Source organism: Fundulus heteroclitus, unplaced genomic scaffold (genome assembly GCF_011125445.2).
Source record: "Fundulus heteroclitus isolate FHET01 unplaced genomic scaffold, MU-UCD_Fhet_4.1 scaffold_92, whole genome shotgun sequence".
In the NCBI taxonomy this organism is placed as follows: Eukaryota; Metazoa; Chordata; class Actinopteri; order Cyprinodontiformes; family Fundulidae; genus Fundulus; species Fundulus heteroclitus.
Window position 1 is genome coordinate 463,198 of NW_023397384.1, and position 17,954 is coordinate 481,151.

At 38.7% G+C, this 17,954-nt stretch overlaps 1 protein-coding gene across 2 annotated transcripts; it reads left to right on the top strand.

The window, feature by feature from the left end:
- Positions 1-4,302: 4,302 nt before the first annotated feature.
- LOC105917089 (somatostatin-like receptor F_48D10.1) lies at positions 4,303-16,672 on the top strand. Of its 2 annotated transcripts, XM_021310193.2 has the most exons (6): positions 4,303-4,936; positions 7,910-8,050; positions 8,130-8,402; positions 10,622-10,768; positions 13,275-13,536; positions 13,645-16,672. In XM_021310193.2, exons 1-5 carry the CDS (start codon positions 4,364-4,366, stop codon positions 13,488-13,490), a joined length of 1,350 nt encoding a protein of 449 aa, XP_021165868.1. In that variant the 5' UTR covers positions 4,303-4,363; the 3' UTR covers positions 13,491-13,536; positions 13,645-16,672. The 2 variants fall into 2 exon arrangements, with proteins under 2 accessions (XP_021165868.1, XP_035990755.1); XM_036134862.1 differs by lacking the exon at positions 13,645-16,672 and having other exon boundaries at positions 13,369-13,483.
- Positions 16,673-17,954: the final 1,282 nt, after the last annotated feature.

Below are 17,954 nucleotides of genomic sequence, written 5' to 3' on the forward strand. Positions count from 1 at the left end.
TCCTACCATGTTTTTACCCACGGAGGCCTTAGGGGAAAATGGCTGTCTTTTCTGCATCAGAACTAGCCTGGTTAATTGCTTATTGTAGCCCACTATCTATAGTTATTTCAGTTATTTGTAATTTACACTACATAATAGAAACTATGTTGTCATGTAACTCTAAGCTTAGCTTAGAGTTACAAGCGATAGATACCTTTATTGCAATCCGTTGATTTAGCCATGTGATATTGTTGGCCAAATAAACTTTACATTTTGCCCACCGATTTGCCACTGCACTGCAAAATTGAGTGATTTCCTCATTTTACTTCAAAACGTTTGCTGCAGTCATTTAAAACACTCATTCTGATCAGTTTGTGTCCACTACAGACACCTCTATACAACTGTTAGCAGAAATCCATTTAGTCAACCAACGTGTTGCAGTAGTTGTGATGAAGTCCTGATAAGTAGTCTTTGTACACTAGTCGCTTAGATCAAACTAGTCTGGGACTATGTCATATACTAGTTAAAACAACCTGCCACCAAACTCAATCATGTTAACTAATTAACACAAATTCTGCAAGTCAACAAGCAACCTTTAAATGTGTATACAGGTCAACTGCCACGCAAAGTTTTAACCGGTCAACTAGGGAGCCATTTATCCTGTACTAGTCAGCTAATTCTGAACCATTTAATGTAAAATGTTGGCTATTATTTTTTGTAAAAGTATATCTGAGACCTCTACACCTGCAAAATGTCCTCACATAGATTGTTAAGAATCTGCCAATAAAGATGCTCAGAACCATCAGACTGTTAACTCTTTGGGAGGCACTACTTCAGATCTTGTTTGTTTTTCTGATATTTTCCTATTCTTATCCTTTCATTCTCAGCTGCTCTTTTTGTAGACAGACAACTGTTCCACTTGGAGCATGCAACCATAAAGCTGTTTTTTTTTTGTTTTTTTAAGCAGGACTCATTTGGCAAATCTTTTGATCCCCCTTGGTTGTAACAAAGATGTGTTCCCAAATCTGATATGATACATTTCCTGATCTTCAGTTCTCCTGAGTTTAATGCATTCGGTCAGCTCTGTTTCTTCTGTGCCAGCATGGACTGTTTTAAGCTTCAAGAGCACGAAGACATTGTATTTACTTTTACAAACAATTGTTTATAAGAATATAATACAGTATTTGGCACATAATCTTGAAAGGTATAATGGCATGTGATCAATCACTCACAGGCTCGTTCATTTATATTAAAAAATTAGAGTCAACATGTAGATAAAATAAATTGAAAAGGATTGAAAAGGTAAACGGTTTCCCTTTTCTGCCTTCGGTCTTTCTCACTAGATTTAGGCACAGTGGTACGGATGCCCATGAAATGCCACGTTAATATATTTTATTACATATGTTTGTTTATTTTCTGAAAGGTTCCTCAGATGGATGAAAACAAAATGTAAAATTGTTGGCCACTTACAGGGCTTCTTATCTCCTCACGGCTGTGAGTTTGAGATAATGAAATATGGCCTGAGAAAAAAAATCTCTTCCCTGCATTCAAAGCACACCCAATCATGCCCACTTTTATGTTGCATTTGTGATATTGGACAAAATATTAAGGTGTGCAATTTATATCACTACCCCCTGAGAGCATAAACTCCAGCTGTCAGTCATTTTGGAGATTCACTTTCTTATCACACAAGCCCCTTTTGGAGAAATAATAGACACATCGAGCCGGAAACAAAGACAAGTACATGATTACTGCCATTCTTCTCCCTCAGGATTAAAGAATAAAGGTGATAAAATGCTTGTGCAACTCACATCAGTCTGTCTTTTTGTCATATGAATATCCATATGTTTGTCTTGGAGTTTGTCAGCTATGTGTTTGTGTAAGACAACACATACTGCATTCTTCATCCCTGGTACAGATGTGTAAAAAAAAAAAAAAAATCTAAAATAAAATTGCTCTAGCACAGTCTCATGCTGAAAGATTCAAAAAAGAATCTCACAATAATCCAACTTTTAATTTGAATAAATGTTTTCAGTGTGGAAAAAACTCTTTGCTTGTTTTAAACACAATCACTAATGCCGCACATTTTGACAAGAAAACATGTCATTTAGGTAAATTAGGTTTTGTTTTTCACCATTCAAGAAAAAACTACAAGAAAATCTCTACTCTTCTCACCTTATTTTATATACATTAAAGTAATTGAGTAATTCTTTCTCAACAAGCTTCAACCAAGTTGGAAGGCTTGACAAGGATGCATGTTTAGCAACCAGGTGCATTAAGTCAGTCAGTGAGGGAGCTATAGGATTCCCCCGAGTTTGCTGTTTCAGATCTGCCGCAAAGAGTGGTAGGTTAGCATTTGGAGTTCCTAAACTCAATTGGGTCTTTAACAGGAACAATGAGCTTTGGTGATATGAGACTGAGCTTTTCTGCTCCAGGTAGGTCTGAGGTCAAACAAAGGCTAAACTTGCCTGCTGTTAAATATGGTGGAGGATGTGTGAGGCTTTTGGACTGTTTCTCTACTGGGAACCTTGTTAAATGACATTAACTCCGAAATGGCAGGAAAACTTAAAATGTGTTAATCTTGAGAGTTTTTGCAGGATCATAACTTATTTGTCAAAATCAATGCAGAAAGGGTTCGTCAGACACATTATCAACCTCTTTCCATGGCAACCCCAGTCTCCAGACTGTAATTCCTGTAGGCAACCTGTCGGGATGAGCTGCCGAGAAGAGAGCATGAGAGACGAAACACAACAGTTGGATCTAAAGAGATTCTGTAACAAGAATTTGTCAAAGATTGCTCTTCCTGTAAACCTAAACCTTGCACTGTTATACAATAAGTGCTGTAAAACCGGAAAATGGATGTTGTACACATAAAGTTATCAATTATTGTAGCATCAATGACTTTAGTAAAAGCAATTAGCATGGGGGGGGGGGGGCTGATGGTTCACCTTCCAGTAGGACAAAGACCCTAAACATACAGCTACAAATGGTTTAGATTCAACCATATCCACATGTTGTAATGGCCCAGCAAAAGCTCTGTCATAAATTCAACTGAGATTTTACTCAGCTTTAGCTGTTTTGCAAAGAAGAATGGGTAAAACATGCCTTTATATGTACAAAGTAGAGACACATGCCCAAAAAACGTAATGCTGTTACTGCTGTTAAAGGTGGTTAAATAAATTGATCTAGGGGAAGGGGGGGGGGGGTCAGAAAGCAAGTGTCCACTGCCCTTGTCCTTTTTTAGCTAAAAAATAATCAATTCCATTTGTTTCTTCTACTTCAAAATTATGCTCTACTTGGTGTTGGTCACATAAGATGACAATTAAATCCATAAACGTTTTCGGTTGTAATATGACTAAATTAAAAACAAATAGCAGGGTGTAGGGAGACACCATTTATCAATAAACTAGAATGAGTAAAGCTAAAAATAAGTGCATGGATCCAAATGTTGTGAAGATAATTAGTTGTAGTTTTAAAACCACAACATTGCCCTTTATATGGTAGAATCGCTTTGCGTTTTGATCGAAATAAATGCTACAGGGTGATAGTTGATTTTATTAAAGTAGAGAGAGTAACAATTTCAGTAGCCTACTTCATTATGGGCACTGTGTATCTCCCCTCTGTCCCTCTCTCTCTGATCAAATAATCCGAAGAAGAGAAAAGCTGTGCGCACAAAGTTAAAGGAGAAGCGGCTGAGCTGCAGCCCAGCGCATTGGATCCCGTTATTTTCATTCTGTACCGGACAAGCAGTGGAAAAATCCTAAGAATGTGTTGATGACAGAGAGATTTTCCCGGAGATTTACTTGTTTTCTTGTATTCACGAAGACATTTGGATTTGTTTGTTTTTTTTACCTCTGTCCAAAGTAAGCCGAATTTTGACTTTGTCTCTGTAGATTTCTGCGTGCTGTGCGTTAAATGTCTATCCGTTCCTCAAAGATTAAGTTCTACCATTATCAAAGAAACAATAGCTTTGGCAAAGACATATCATTTGTACTGTAAAGTACATAATGCAGATATTTACACTTAAATCCAAGCAGATCTGTCATGCGTAAAAGCGGCGACACAGCTCCGTAGCGCACACTCGGCTCGCCTTGCAATTGGGATTTTTTTTTTCTAAAGCGTGTCAATTATAAGCGTTATTTTGACGGTTGAATTTCTTGTTAAAACGTAGTTAAATCAAAGTCGAAGCAAAAAATCGATACAATCTCTTTTTTATTCACTTGCCAAAAGGGGGGAAAGGCAGCAGCAACGCTTCACTGTTGCACCTGCATTTGCTACATCTTTATCTGCGATAAAATACAGTACAGGCTTTTTTTTTTTTCTTTTTTCTTTTTTTGTTTCTTCTTAAATCAAAGGAATCTCATCTGCATGTGGACTGTACACAATGGACCATCTAGATCCGTACTGGTCTCCACTTCCTCCCGAACTCAACTCCTCCGGAGCCACTGGCTTAGGCTTCTCCCCTTACCCTCGTCTCCTAAACATCTCCTCTAACATGTCCACGCAGAGTGTACCCTTTCAGGGCAGCAGCACCCTGGTGACTGCCATAATCTCTTTCACGGTCTTTTTGTTGGGTCTGGCCGGCAACACGCTGGCCATTTACGTGGTGCTGCGTTACGCTAAGATGAAGACTGTCACCAACATCTACATCCTGAACCTGGCTGTGGCCGATGAGCTCTATATCATCGGGCTCCCCTTCCTTACCACTCAAAACGTGCTCTCCTACTGGCCCTTTGGAGCCTTCCTCTGCCGTGTGGTAATGACGGCAGACTCCATGAACCAGTTCACATCCATCTTCTGTCTCACGGTCATGTCCATGGATCGTTACCTGGCTGTGGTCCATCCGATCCGCAGCACGAAATGGAGACACCCTCGGGTGGCCAAGGTGGTGAGCGCCGCGGTGTGGGCTGTGTCCTTTGTTGTGGTCCTGCCAGTGGTCATCTTCTCTGATGTGCAGGTATATTTTTAGATATTTCTATTTTTTCTAGTACATTCTCATTTTTCAATATTACTGAACCCATCTGGAGGTCCAAAAGTGCCAAAAATAAAAAGTAAGTAATAATATGAATAATAATTAAAATAAAACATAAATGGTTTGTTAAACATCTATTGAAACACACATATCAATTAATATATGTACTATATTAAAAAAAAACATTTCATTATCTGTTTTCATTATCAGGACTTTTTCTGTTAACCTTACACGTCACAATCAGGGGATGGGACGAATACTGTCATGGTGGTATGTAATGGGACCCAAATACAGATTGAATCAATTAAAAATTAACAGACAACTTACAGTAAAGAACTCAGATAATAGGACAAGGAACACGGGTAGGGAAATGGAGGAGAAACAGAGAAGCTGATGGAAGAATAGAGTCCATAGGAGTCACAGAAGAATACAACTATGACTGGAAATAATTCAAGTGCTTAAATAGTGAGGGAGGGTCAGAGGATAGGTAAGCAAACCAGAAGAGGTAATGAGAGGAGATGGGGAGCAGGAGTGGCAGAGAGAGGCTAAATTAAGGGCTGAGCAGAGAAACAAGAAACACATGAGATCATATCTTGGAGAGAGCTTGATAAAATAAAATCTAAATGAACAAGAACATAGGGAACAGACTAAGATACCAATATATAAGACAAGCTAAAATTACAACAGTGAAATGCAGACGTCCCCAAAAACTGAAATGAGGATAAAGCAGCTCATAACAAATACTGCAGTCATGATTAGTCTGAACTGGACTTTCCTGTGCAGGTTAATTTTTCATTAACAAAATGTATCTTTAAAAAAAAAAAAAGATATGGACATGTGGCCACTTAGTGGTTTCAGAAAAGGAAACACTTTTGTTGGACACAGATTATCTCTGCAGGACATATAGGTGAGCTTCATGAAAGGTTAACAGGTACAGAGGACAGATCTTTTTTTTTTTTTTTTTTTACCTCACCCACATAACAGTTTTATTGATGCAAACACTATTCGCCCCAAGAGAGTGAAACAACTAAAATCTTGGATTTAAGGCCAAGAGCAACCCCAACAGGAGAGACTAATGAACACAGTTTAAGCTATGGCGACTACAGACTGTCTGAGCATTGAGTAAACACCCAAACAAATAAAGTGACCGCAGCTGTTGTTTGTGAGCATAAAGTTCATCAGGTAAAAAAATGCTTTTGTGTTACAATGGTATTTGTCTTTCATGTGTCTGTATAAAATATCAGCCAGTGTCTGCAGATGGCATCAAGTCAGTAAGCATGCTCTGTGGATGTTCCTCCTGCATGCTATCAATGGTTAGTTGAAGGTAGCAGATGCCTTTTTTTATCAGTGTCTGAGTTTAATAAAGGAGAGAGCACTTAAATATGAAGGCCATGTACATATTTTCACGTGTTTACCTTAATGTATTAGACCCAAACAACTGTGTGGATAAATGATAGAAATACCTATAGAGTTTGACTGGTGGTAAAGAGTCTTGGAATAATATGTTAACAGCTAAATTACTGTAGTGTAATAAAACACTAACAGATTACGAGGAGAAAACGGGAGACTTGTGGAACTGCTGGATGGCTCTGCTGGATGAGATAAAGTAGGAGGAGAGTGTTGACACATGCTTGTGCAAATCAGAGGAACACTGGCATTAAAAACTTGTTCACATATTGTATTTTATCTTTGCTTTTAGTCAAAGCTGTCATTGAGCAATCTGATGAAGGACAGGCTGACTGGGCTCACAACAGCCCTTTTAAAACCTTGCGTAAGGTGCCAGTCTCAAACGCACAGTTCCCAGAGGATATTTCTTCTGATTTCCTCCTCTTCACTGGATAAATCACCATGTAAACCTTCACTCATGCTTAACCTGGAGACAATACAATTACCTTTGTCTTGCTTGGCCATTGTACTGTATTATGTGTTCTGATTGTCCAGCTTCGAGGCTTAAAAACTCCAAAATAATAACAAATACTATAGCACGATGTGATGATCTTTCATAAAAACTTTGTATGCAACCAGAGTTACTGACGTATACATTTTAAAAAATGTCAAATATCATGGCTATGCACCTTTAACCTATGTTTTCTCTCTCACTGATGCATCCATGCAGAGACTCAATAAAGTAGCAGGGTGAACAAGAGTACACTTATGGGCACGCCCAGAGAATACGACCCGAATCCCTCCGCTCATGAAGTGACTAATGGAGCCTATAGAGGCAACTGCAGTAAATAGAGGATAACTAATTTTACACGTCGGGCAATTGTAAGGGCATGTATGGCAATGAAAACTAATAATATTTAACCCTTAAACTTGTGCAATGCTCCTTTAACAAACTAAATTGTTTACCGGATTGTCCTCCAAGCAGTATCAAGGATATATAGTTTGAAATGTAGCATTCAGCCAATAAAACAAACAAAAGAGCTTCAAAGGTAGAATAATCAAATTACTGTGACGAAAACAAAATTAAATTAGGGAAAAGGCACAAAGAATAACAGAAATATAACCAAATTAATTACAAGATGAGATCATTGTAAGAAGAAAAAAAAAATAGGACCATGACTTTGACAGGCAATGAAGATGTAGGAACAGGTGTGCTGATTACCACAGCTGGACAGGTGTGACAGAGACAGGAAGGACTGCCAGAAACCCTAATTCAACACAATAGAATAATAAAAATTGTAACAATATACAGAACAGGGCGGCTTAACAGCAAGCAGGCTTAAATCAGAGGCAACCAAACTTTCGCTCAGTTCATTTTAAAAACATTTCAACACATATCCAGGAGTCTTTGTCGGATTAACACTAAACCTTAAAATATAGTGAAATCTTATACCCCTTGTCCTAACAGCAAGATATACATTGAATATACATTGAATAATCATAACTTGACTTTTTTTTTAACCACATACTGACCTAAGTTTTAATTGGATCCTTTTCTCTAATAACTTTCAGGACAAATTTAACTCGTGTAACATGATCTGGCCAGAGCCAAAGGATGTGTGGTCTACAGCCTTCATCATATACACTGCCACAGTCGGTTTCTTCGGACCGCTGCTCATTATTTGCCTCTGTTACCTTCTTATTGTTATTAAGGTATGTTGAAATCATCCTTATAACCATCTATTGTACGTCCCTTACCTCATTAAAGATGTGTTAATCATTATTCATGTAGGTGAAGTCCTCTGGCGCCAGGGTGGGTTTCATTAACCGCCGTCGTTCAGAGCGAAAGGTGACACGGATGGTGGTCGTCATCGTGGTGGTCTTTGTGCTCTGCTGGCTGCCGTTCTTCATCATCAACATGGTTAACCTGGTGGTCATCATCCCTGAGTCCAGTGTCACGGCTGGGATCTACTTCTTTGCTGTTATCCTGTCCTACGTCAACTCCTGTGCCAACCCGCTTCTCTATGGCTTTTTGTCGGATAACTTCAAACAAAGCTTCAGAAAGGTCGGCTGAAAATCCTCCTGTGTTATAACAACACCACTGAATTATTAAAGTTCTCATAGGCTACGTTCACACTGCAGCCTGAAGTGACCCAATTCCGATTTTTTTGCCCATATGGGACCTGTATCTGATCTTTTCATGACAGTCTGAACAACACAGATCGGATTTTTTTCAAATGCCCACTTGGATATGTGGTCCTGAATCCGATACGTATCTGATCTTTTCAAATGCGACCTGTGTCTGTACGGCCAGGTCGCATTTATCCGACCTACACGTCATTGATACTTGACAAACGTCACTAACGGTGGACCTGGCTATGCCAAAGAGGTTGGCTATTGTGCGGTAACAAGCACCTGTTGCAAGTCCATACAGCCCCACAGCAACGTGTTTACTCGTTGTGTGTTTTTATATGAGAGCACTAAAGAGATCCGTTCAGACGCACATAAAGGTTTCCTTTGTCATTCGAAAATAATGATTGAAGTCCGTATCAGTAAAGCCGCTCACGTCGCTAAACTTCCTTTTCGATCTTCTTAAAAGGATTGCTTTGGTAATGTGCTGGTTCTGGTTGGAGAATAACGTAAAGAACGCAAGATACGCTGCAGCATTACGATCCATGTTTACTTTCGCAAACACTGAGCACGCTTGCTACGTATGACGTCACCGCGTCCTCTACTGCGCATGCGGGACACTTAGGTGTATGAATGCAGTTCACACAGGAGATCGAATACAAGTCGCATAAATTTTGAAATGTGAACGGACACGTAAAAAAATCCGATTTCATTACAAAATCGGAATTGAGCATCAAGGCCTGCAGTGTGAACGTAGCCATAGATGTTACACTGTGTTGCACGATTGTCATATGTTTTGTTCATGTTCATTTTGTTTCAATTACTCACCTGGTTTCCTGTTTTACTTTATCTATAAGCCTTTTCGCTCTGTCTTTGGTCAAGATCTTGTTTTTCCTGTCACACCTGAGACTTAGCTGCAACTGAAACACCTTCCTTTCTTCATTATTTGCCTTCTCCTTTTTCTCCTTCTGGCCAGTCCTAGTTGTCTGTACCACTTAAGCGTTATTAATCTGCTGTCACACTGCTTCTTATCTTACCAGATATGTTGATATATTGAAAATTATTCTTTTCAGTAAGTTTTAAAAAATAAATAAAAATGAAGCTTGTTTTGTAAAATATCAATTCCTGACACATTTTGAAAGTGTTTGTGATACTTTTGACGTTGTATGGTGGATATAGATGTGGACTGGGGTGAAGGCCTTAAACTTTACAGTGTGCTCCTGTACCAGAAGTTACATTTTGACATCACCATCCATCCATCCATCCATTTTCTAACACGTCTATCCCTTGTGGGGTCGCGAGGGGTGCTGGTTCCTATCTCCAGCTGTCAATGGGCGAGAGGCAGGTACACCCTGGACAGGTCGCCCGTCTATTGCAGATTTTGACATCACATTGTATTATTTTCTGTTTCGATACCTAAGGCTCAATAGATTTTCTGGGAATTAAAGGTTAATGCTTTACACACACTTGACAAGTGTTTTATATTGAGCTCCAGGTCATTGTGGTTAGAAGGCCTCCTTGCCATTCCCCTACTCTTTAGCCCCCTTCAGAAATTCTCTCTCAAATTCAGGTCAGGACACTATTACTAATTTCAAAGAGGAGCTAATAAAATGCCAGGATTTCCATTTTCCCTGCAGCATCTTCTAGTGAGTATCCTTTAAGCAAGAACCCTCACAATGTGCCCAAGAACTCCTCTTTGCTTCACTTTTATGAAAAACTTTGAGAAAATAAAACACATTAAAACAAATCCTTGGCACCGCACAAATTTACTGTTTTTTATAGCTGTATTCATGCTCATGTCCGTGCCAAGCTTTTGTATAAAACCCATCTGAGTACCGGCACTTTAATCAACTGCTTATTCATTAAGGGAGTTCGCCCTGTAACCAGCAGGTTGCTGGTTCATACCCCCGTTTCAACTGTCTCAGTTGTTGTGTCCTTGACACTTCACCACCTTTGCTTGCTGCCGGTGGTCAGAGGTTTCGGTGGCGCCAATTTTCTGGCAGCCTTGATAAAGCGCCACACAAGTGCAGGTCATTTACCATTTATCATAAATTAAACTTTAGAACATTAGTCTGTGCCATTTCCTGGAAGTTTTATTATATGGCTGTAAAACCTTTCCCAACAACATTTGTGACAGCTGTTTTGACCCTACAGGTGCTCTGTCTTAAGGGTATGAGGTGTGCTGCCAATGGTGTGGATGATGGGGATCCCAGTGCACCACGCACTGAGAAAACTACAGCGCAGGACTGCATCCTACGCTCCCCTCGTAATGAGGTGTACCACGACCCACAGAGCAGCCAGGTAACTTCTTTATGCTTGTAAAAAGAAATTGGGTGGCAATCTGAAAAAAATGTTTAGTGCATCTATAGGAAAAACAAAAAATAATGTGTTTTTTATGTATAACTTGCAAATATCATCTAATATGCAGGAAACCCCCTATCATCGGTCACCTCTGTCTTAATCACTCTGCAGGTTTTGCGCATATTCTATGGAGGACCAACTCTGACATAACCAAAAATAAATATAGAAACAAACACAGAAATAAATAAATAATCATAAAATAAATGCACAAAATACAGCAAATAAATAAATGTAAGCAGTAATTAAATTATACAATGAGACATAAATGTAAATATCTCTCTTAATTAGCTCTTTGTAATAATCACCTCATTTATGTTTCATTATAATTGTCGACTTTATGAATGACTTAGTTTTTAAATGTATTTATTTTTGGGTTTCTTTTAATATTTGTCTGTTTTATTCTTCCTTTGGATATCATTACCCCATTTGTTTCTTCAAACCCTATTTATTTATGCCTGTTTTTTTTCCAATTGTGTATTTCAGCCTCATTATGCAATTGAGGAGGGGGCGGGTCTTAAGGGGACAGCTTCTCCCTATTAGTTGGTTAGCATCAGACTTCCATAATGACGATCTAAACCCTGCTGCCATCTATTCGTGGAAATAGAGATGTTGAAATTTAGTTAAAAATTTAAATAAGAGTCGTTACCTCATTGTTCAGTTAGTGGGTTGCAACAGAAAATTACACTTTATTTCTCTGCCGTGGATTTGCAGCCTGCATGATTGTTTGAACAGTTTGCCTAATATGAGATGACTGATGATAGGGATTTCCTGCATATTAGATAATATTTTATAGCTATACATAACTTAGTCTGGAAAAGAATTTTAACGTCAGAAAAGCCTTTAAATATAGTCAGAGAGCTGACTAAAAAAAACGTTTGGCTCAGTCTGTGCAGCTTCATCTAATCCAATAACAGAAGCTGTAGCTCTGCTATAATAGCTCTGAGACTCCCTTTATGTTACACCAACGGATTCAAGGTTATTAAAACATAAGTCACACAATTAGAAGTTCAGTTATTGATGTTTAGATTTATAGATTTAGTGCCCTGTGAAAGTATTCAAACTCATTTAACTTTTCCACCTTTTGTAATGTATTTTATTAGAATTGTATGAGCAACAAAAACATTTAAATAACTGTGAAGCTGAGGGAAATAACACCTGAAAAGTGTGATATGCATTTGCATTTGACTGCATTTACGTTGATACCTCAAAAGCAAAAGCATCATGAAGACCAAGGAACACAGCAGGCAGGTCTGGGAGAAAGTTGTGATGAAATTAAACATTGTTTTAGGTTATAAAACAGAGTCCTAAAGACATATAGCGATATTAAATGCTTAGAAAAATCAGTAAAAACCATTTGATCATGATAAAAGAAAGTTATATACACCAAGCCTCCATCCTGATAATGTTTTAATGGTCCTTTTTGTGGATAAAAATAGCCCCAGCACCGAGTACGATCACCAGATATAAACAGACGTAGCACCATCTACCGGCAGTATCGTAGAACTATCATACAGCCAGTTTACTTAAATAATAAATCACTTGTAAATAATGCCGGACCGAGCTTGACTCTCTACAATGCCTTGCAGTAAAGCGGCGACTCGACGTGATCGAAGACCAACTTTAAGAGCTTCATATCACAACATTTACTCACGTTAATCAACTCTGCAGTCACATCTGAGCAATCGGCAGGTTTAGCGTCCGTTTCAGTGAACACCAACGGTCATACTTTATTTCCAGCGACATTCCAGTCTTTTCCTTTTTGGAATCATATTTTTTTTGTGTATTTTTTTTTTCCATTGGATCTTGGACCTTTCTGCATTGCTAATAGCCGTTAGCTGCTTCCTTGTTTTATCCCTTGCTGCGCATGTGCAGTGTTGTACTTCCTCTGTTATTAAAAATAAACACGTAAGGCACCAAACAGGCTTAAATCGGAGGCAACCGGACTTTCATTCAGTTCTTTCTGAAAACGTTTTCGACACCTATCCAGGAGGCTTTGTCAATTCTAGTGGCTTGCACCACTTGAGCAACCTGCAGTCGTTGCACTGCTGTTTTTAAGGACATGGAGACATTGATTTAGGGAGACTGAACACAACATACAACATCAAAATCTTTAATACCACGTCTCTTTTTTCTCCCACCTTGCCATTATGAACTACACTGTGGTATCACATAAAATCCCAATATTTCACTGAATTTCCCAATTGTGGGACACTAAAAGTATTTCTAATAAAATGAATTAAAGCTTACAGCTGCAATGTAAGAACATTTTAAAATATGAATGAGGTATGGAGACTTTTGCAGGGCACCATGTTCTCAGAGTTTTACCTTTTGGTCTAGTTTCTCTTATGGTTAACCCGTGAATAGAGGTTCCATCTCCTCTTATATTTTCTCTCAACACATCAGCTATAATTTTACACATTTTTGTTACCTTCTCTCCTTCCTGAAGATCTCCCCCCACCCCACTGACTCTCATGGCCCCCACACTGCTGCCGATCTGAACCGCTCCACCCCTAAACATCAGCTTTCCTCCACGTTCCCAGGAACAGCCACGACAACCATAACCTCCAAAATAACTTCTGAGACAAATGCGCCTGAACCTCCCATCACGGCTCTGACCGCCGCCTCCTCCTCAGCCTCCAGTGCCCCACAGGAACAGCAGTGAATGGATTCTGCATCTCAAAATACATTTGTAGAAGACAAACAGACAGGTAAGACGTACTGATTAAAATAGCAAAACTAAAAAATACTTTTTTTTCTTCAAACTGCAGGCTTATTTAAAATGCATTGCTGAATTTGCGCTCTTCCCTGTGTGACAGAAACTCTTGAAGCATTTTGTTTACCAAGCCTAACTCTCCATCAAGAATCCCCTGGACATAAGTGCCTTTTCATCACCTCGCAGCAATCATCTCAGCTCCTCAAGGAAGGCAGAAAACATTAACACGATCGTTTTTTGCGTTGTGTAATGGGCTCTTTGGGCATGTAACCATGTCTACGCTTGCTAGAACCATATGCCTTTACATTCATAAAATACACCCCATACATTTTATTTCACTTATAGTATGGGTTACATTTGCACTTAATTGAATCCTTATTTATTTCATGCACACACTGATTTCTAATTATCTAATATACAGTTGTGTTTGGATTTAACCTGCATTCATCATGGGCTTTCATGTCGTATTCAGCTTGAGCTTTAAATCATGCATTTTAACCTGACTTTTTCCAGGGAGGATGATGACCCAACATACAACTTCGATAAATTTTAAAAATCCTAGCAAGTGTTAGATTTTTTTCTAATCTTCTGCACAAGGTTAAAATAGATGCAGGTTTAGATTTAGACATACACCCCCATTTATATTTACATAAATGTCCCTAAATTGTACCTCAACCCAACACTTTCTGTAGCCACGAATTTGGTCCTGGTATAATTTTGCCTGATTAGTTGATCACTTTTTTTGTTAAGATATTCAAGGACAACCCAAGAATCACTCAAATTTAAGCTAATCATTGATTGGAAACTGCTGAAGCACCAGTTTCAATGACCAAAAATAAAGCAAGGTCAACATATATATGGCCTGATATGCTGCTGACTCTGAAATAACGATATGCACAAATATCTACACCTACTGGCTTGACTAAAATTTGCACCAACCCCCCATATACAATATGAGAGAATACTAGATTTATGAACAGAACAGACCACAATGACAAGGAGAATGTTTGGACGGATCAATGTGAAGCATTTTTATCTTTGAACACCATAACAATTACACAAATGTACCAATCCAAAAACCTTCAAGGCTCAAATTGTGCTGAACTGTGTTTAGTGTGTACTTGACGTCCGTGCAAGTACACACTAAACACTCACCAGTTTTTTCTGTGAAAGGTGCTCAAATATGGCGTCACCTAACGGTGCCTGACGAGGGGAACACAGACTGCAGGATTTTTCAGACCAACTAAAGCCAACAGAAAATATAACGGTTGCAAGGTTCACAACTATTTTTGATATTCCGCCCCCTTTTAGTCACCTCTGACAAGATTTCCTGTGCTGTAGTACTTTTCACTGGCTGTTGGCAACACATTTGCATTTGGGTCAGTAATTCGTTCACACTTTCTAAATCAGCTGCAAAAATTCAGAGATGCTTGAATGTGACTGAGGTCGAATTGGGTCTGGTTCCCTCACACAGTTGCACACGTTGTGACTTTACCCTTCACACATTAGCTGATGTTTTTGCCAACCTGCCATGCTGACTATGCCCTACAGACTGGTACAGACTATGCCCATGTTGGAATTGTAGGTAAAATTCAGTAGGAAAAAAAATGCTGTTGCATGTATATAAGTTGAGATTGTTTTACTGTGGCTCTGAAAAGTTCACACACCCATATTTCAATTCCATGTTTTTAAGATCAAGCCTGGATTATTTAATCTTTAATGCGGCATATATCACCAGTGCTGATGGTTTTTGAATGGGAGAAGATTCCTGCCCAGCCTCACCTGCTGCTGTTGGTCATTCTGGAAGCTGATGATCGACTAGCAGGTGGAGACTGATGCTGTGAGCTGGGTGAGCTTCTCCTGGAGGATGTCTAGGTTGATGGTACTGAAGGTCGAGCTGAACTACACAAACAGGATCCTGGTGCACATGAGTGGATAGTCAAAATTCACAGTAAATTCAAACTTGTGTGCCCAATTTTTGTTTTAAAAAAGCAACAAACTTGTATCTTGCATAATCTGTGCACCCTTGGAAAAGAATACTTTAAATAGTTCACAAAAAAACGAATAAATATAATGTTCATACCCACAATGAGTGAATGTAAACTTCTGACCAGGAATGTAGGTAGATTTTGATGGATTAATATGTAATTTCTGTGTAGTCTAATACTGTATATTAGGTGTGTGTTTTTTAAAATCTGGCTTGTTGCCATTTCTTACAGTAAATGTAACTGCTTGGCAGCTCAGTAAATGCTCAGCCAGCACTGAACACGAAACTTCTGACCTCTTTCTGCTTTTACTGTTTTTTGTGAGCGAAAGTGTATTTGTGGTTGTTTCGCTTATATACAGTATATATGTATTTCTTTTGTAAAAGATGTGATGTTTCTAAATCCACAGTTTCTGATAACACATGTGTTATAGTGGATTTTAGCTTAGAATCATTAGCACTAAAAGCTAGATGTGGTATTTGGATCTGTGGCTAAGCACCTTAAGTCTTTACGACCAAATTTCCACCTAAGCTTTTAGCCAAATAAGTCTTGATATGTAACTTGGACACCGTGCAAAACAAAAACAACTTCACTGCCATTAAATATACTCTATAACTGACTTGTACAGTTACAGTTTAAATTAGTTTTAACCTCAGTAGCATTGCATTTGGAGGCTTTTTGAAGTATTTACTAGCAGAAAATCTAAGCGTAAAAAATTATTTTTGTGGTAAATTTTGCTAGCAGTATTGTCATATTGTTTATGTGTTTTGTCTTTTCCTGTAATCATATCCAACAATCATTTATTGTGTAAATAAATGGTAATAATTTAGAAGTGCATATGATGAAGACAGACAGTTTTTATTGTATAAGCACATTAAAATGTGTAAAAGTAGAAAACCTGATGGATTGTTGTGCCTTTTATGTCTTGGAAGAAGTACTTTTTTTATCTGTACACAGAAGCTGATTGGTTGAACATGATCAAGAGGAGTAAACGATTAAAGGAAAACAGGAGGTGGTGGGAAACTTGATCAAGGTTGTTCATCATAAAGGCTTTTACACGCAAATGTCTTGAATACTTGGTATTCATTGTTGTGAAGATGTACCGGTGCTCTGAATGTCCTTGAAATAAAATGTTCTCAAAGTCTGGTCACGTCTTCTTCTTGCTGCTGTTACACAAACACAACCTAACAACTCCAAAATGATCAGACTGAATCTGTGGATGAAAAATGAACACTGAGAGGTTCTTAGAAGGCTGATAATACGAGCAACAGCCTTTTTCATCTCAAGATATGGTTCCGCTTTCAAGCTTGGGTCACAGTCCAGCAATATCTCCCATGTTCCCTTTCTGAACTTAATAACTCATAACAGAATGAAAACAGCGCGTCCAAGCCTTGGATGCACTTTGCACACAGGTACAATTTAACCATAGTAACAAAGTATATCCTCTGTCTGTTTTAAGGTTTTAACTTGGAATGTGCATTATTGACAATGTCTTGCAAAAGTATTCACAACCTTTGAGCTTTTCCACAGTTCCACTCACATGACAACTAGAAACATCAGTTTTTACTGGGATTTCATATGACAGACCTACCACCAGTTCTGCTTGCACCCACAGAGATCCCGGGCATATTGTTACCACCACCATGCTTGATAGTTCAGTTTTCCCAGATTTCAAAACCTTGCCAAGACTCCTCTAAACATCTTGGTGGCCAAATAGCATAATCTTTGTCTCATCTAAACATAAAGTGCTATTCCCCAAGACACTCAAGTTGTCGATTTTAGCGAAGGTGCTTCTTCCTTGGTGGTTCCTATCATTCTAACCGACACCCTTTCATTACAAGGTAACAGCATGCCAGCCGCCAGACTCATATTCAATTTAGCTTTGCTATACAGCGAACTGACTAACTTCAGCTGTATCCAAGAGTAGCAAAAGTTAGTTAATTTTATAAAATTGGTCTTCTAGTGACAAAATGGCCCAAAACACAAGTCAAACTAGTTTTTAATCAATGAAGTAGGCTAATACCAAGCTTCTGAAATTGCCCCAACTTCAGCTCTACGTTAAATGTAAAAACTAGGCTTAAAAACTAGGATCAGTGGTGGGACATAAACCAGTTTAAATTATCTCCACCGATTCTGCCAAAACAAACGGTGAAATGTCCAGCTAGTCTGATGCCAGAACTTGTCTCTGGCAGCACAAGGCCTGTGGGGGTGCATCCTTTTGAGCCACCTGAGAAACTACGCATAAACCTCAAACCCCTGCACCAAGTTATTATTTGATGACTAATTTGAGTTAGGCTCAGAGGTATAATTTTTTTCGTATGAGGAGTTGCTTTGAGGGCTGCACAGTGATGCAGCTGGTAGCACTGTTGCTTTGCAGCAAGAAGATCCTGGGTTCTACCTGGGATATTTCTCCAAGTTTGCATGTTCT

What these genes read in the sequence shown, in the direction of transcription:
- LOC105917089 (XM_021310193.2), top strand. Translation starts at nt 4,364, where the DNA reads ATGGACCATCTAGATCCGTACTGGTCTCCACTTCCTCCCGAACTCAAC. An exon ending in TCAAACAAAGCTTCAGAAAG is followed by an intron (nt 8,403 to 10,621) that starts GTCGGCTGAAAA and finishes TTGACCCTACAG; the next exon opens with GTGCTCTGTCTTAAGGGTAT. An exon ending in ACGACCCACAGAGCAGCCAG is followed by an intron (nt 10,769 to 13,274) that starts GTAACTTCTTTA and finishes TCCTTCCTGAAG; the next exon opens with ATCTCCCCCCACCCCACTGA.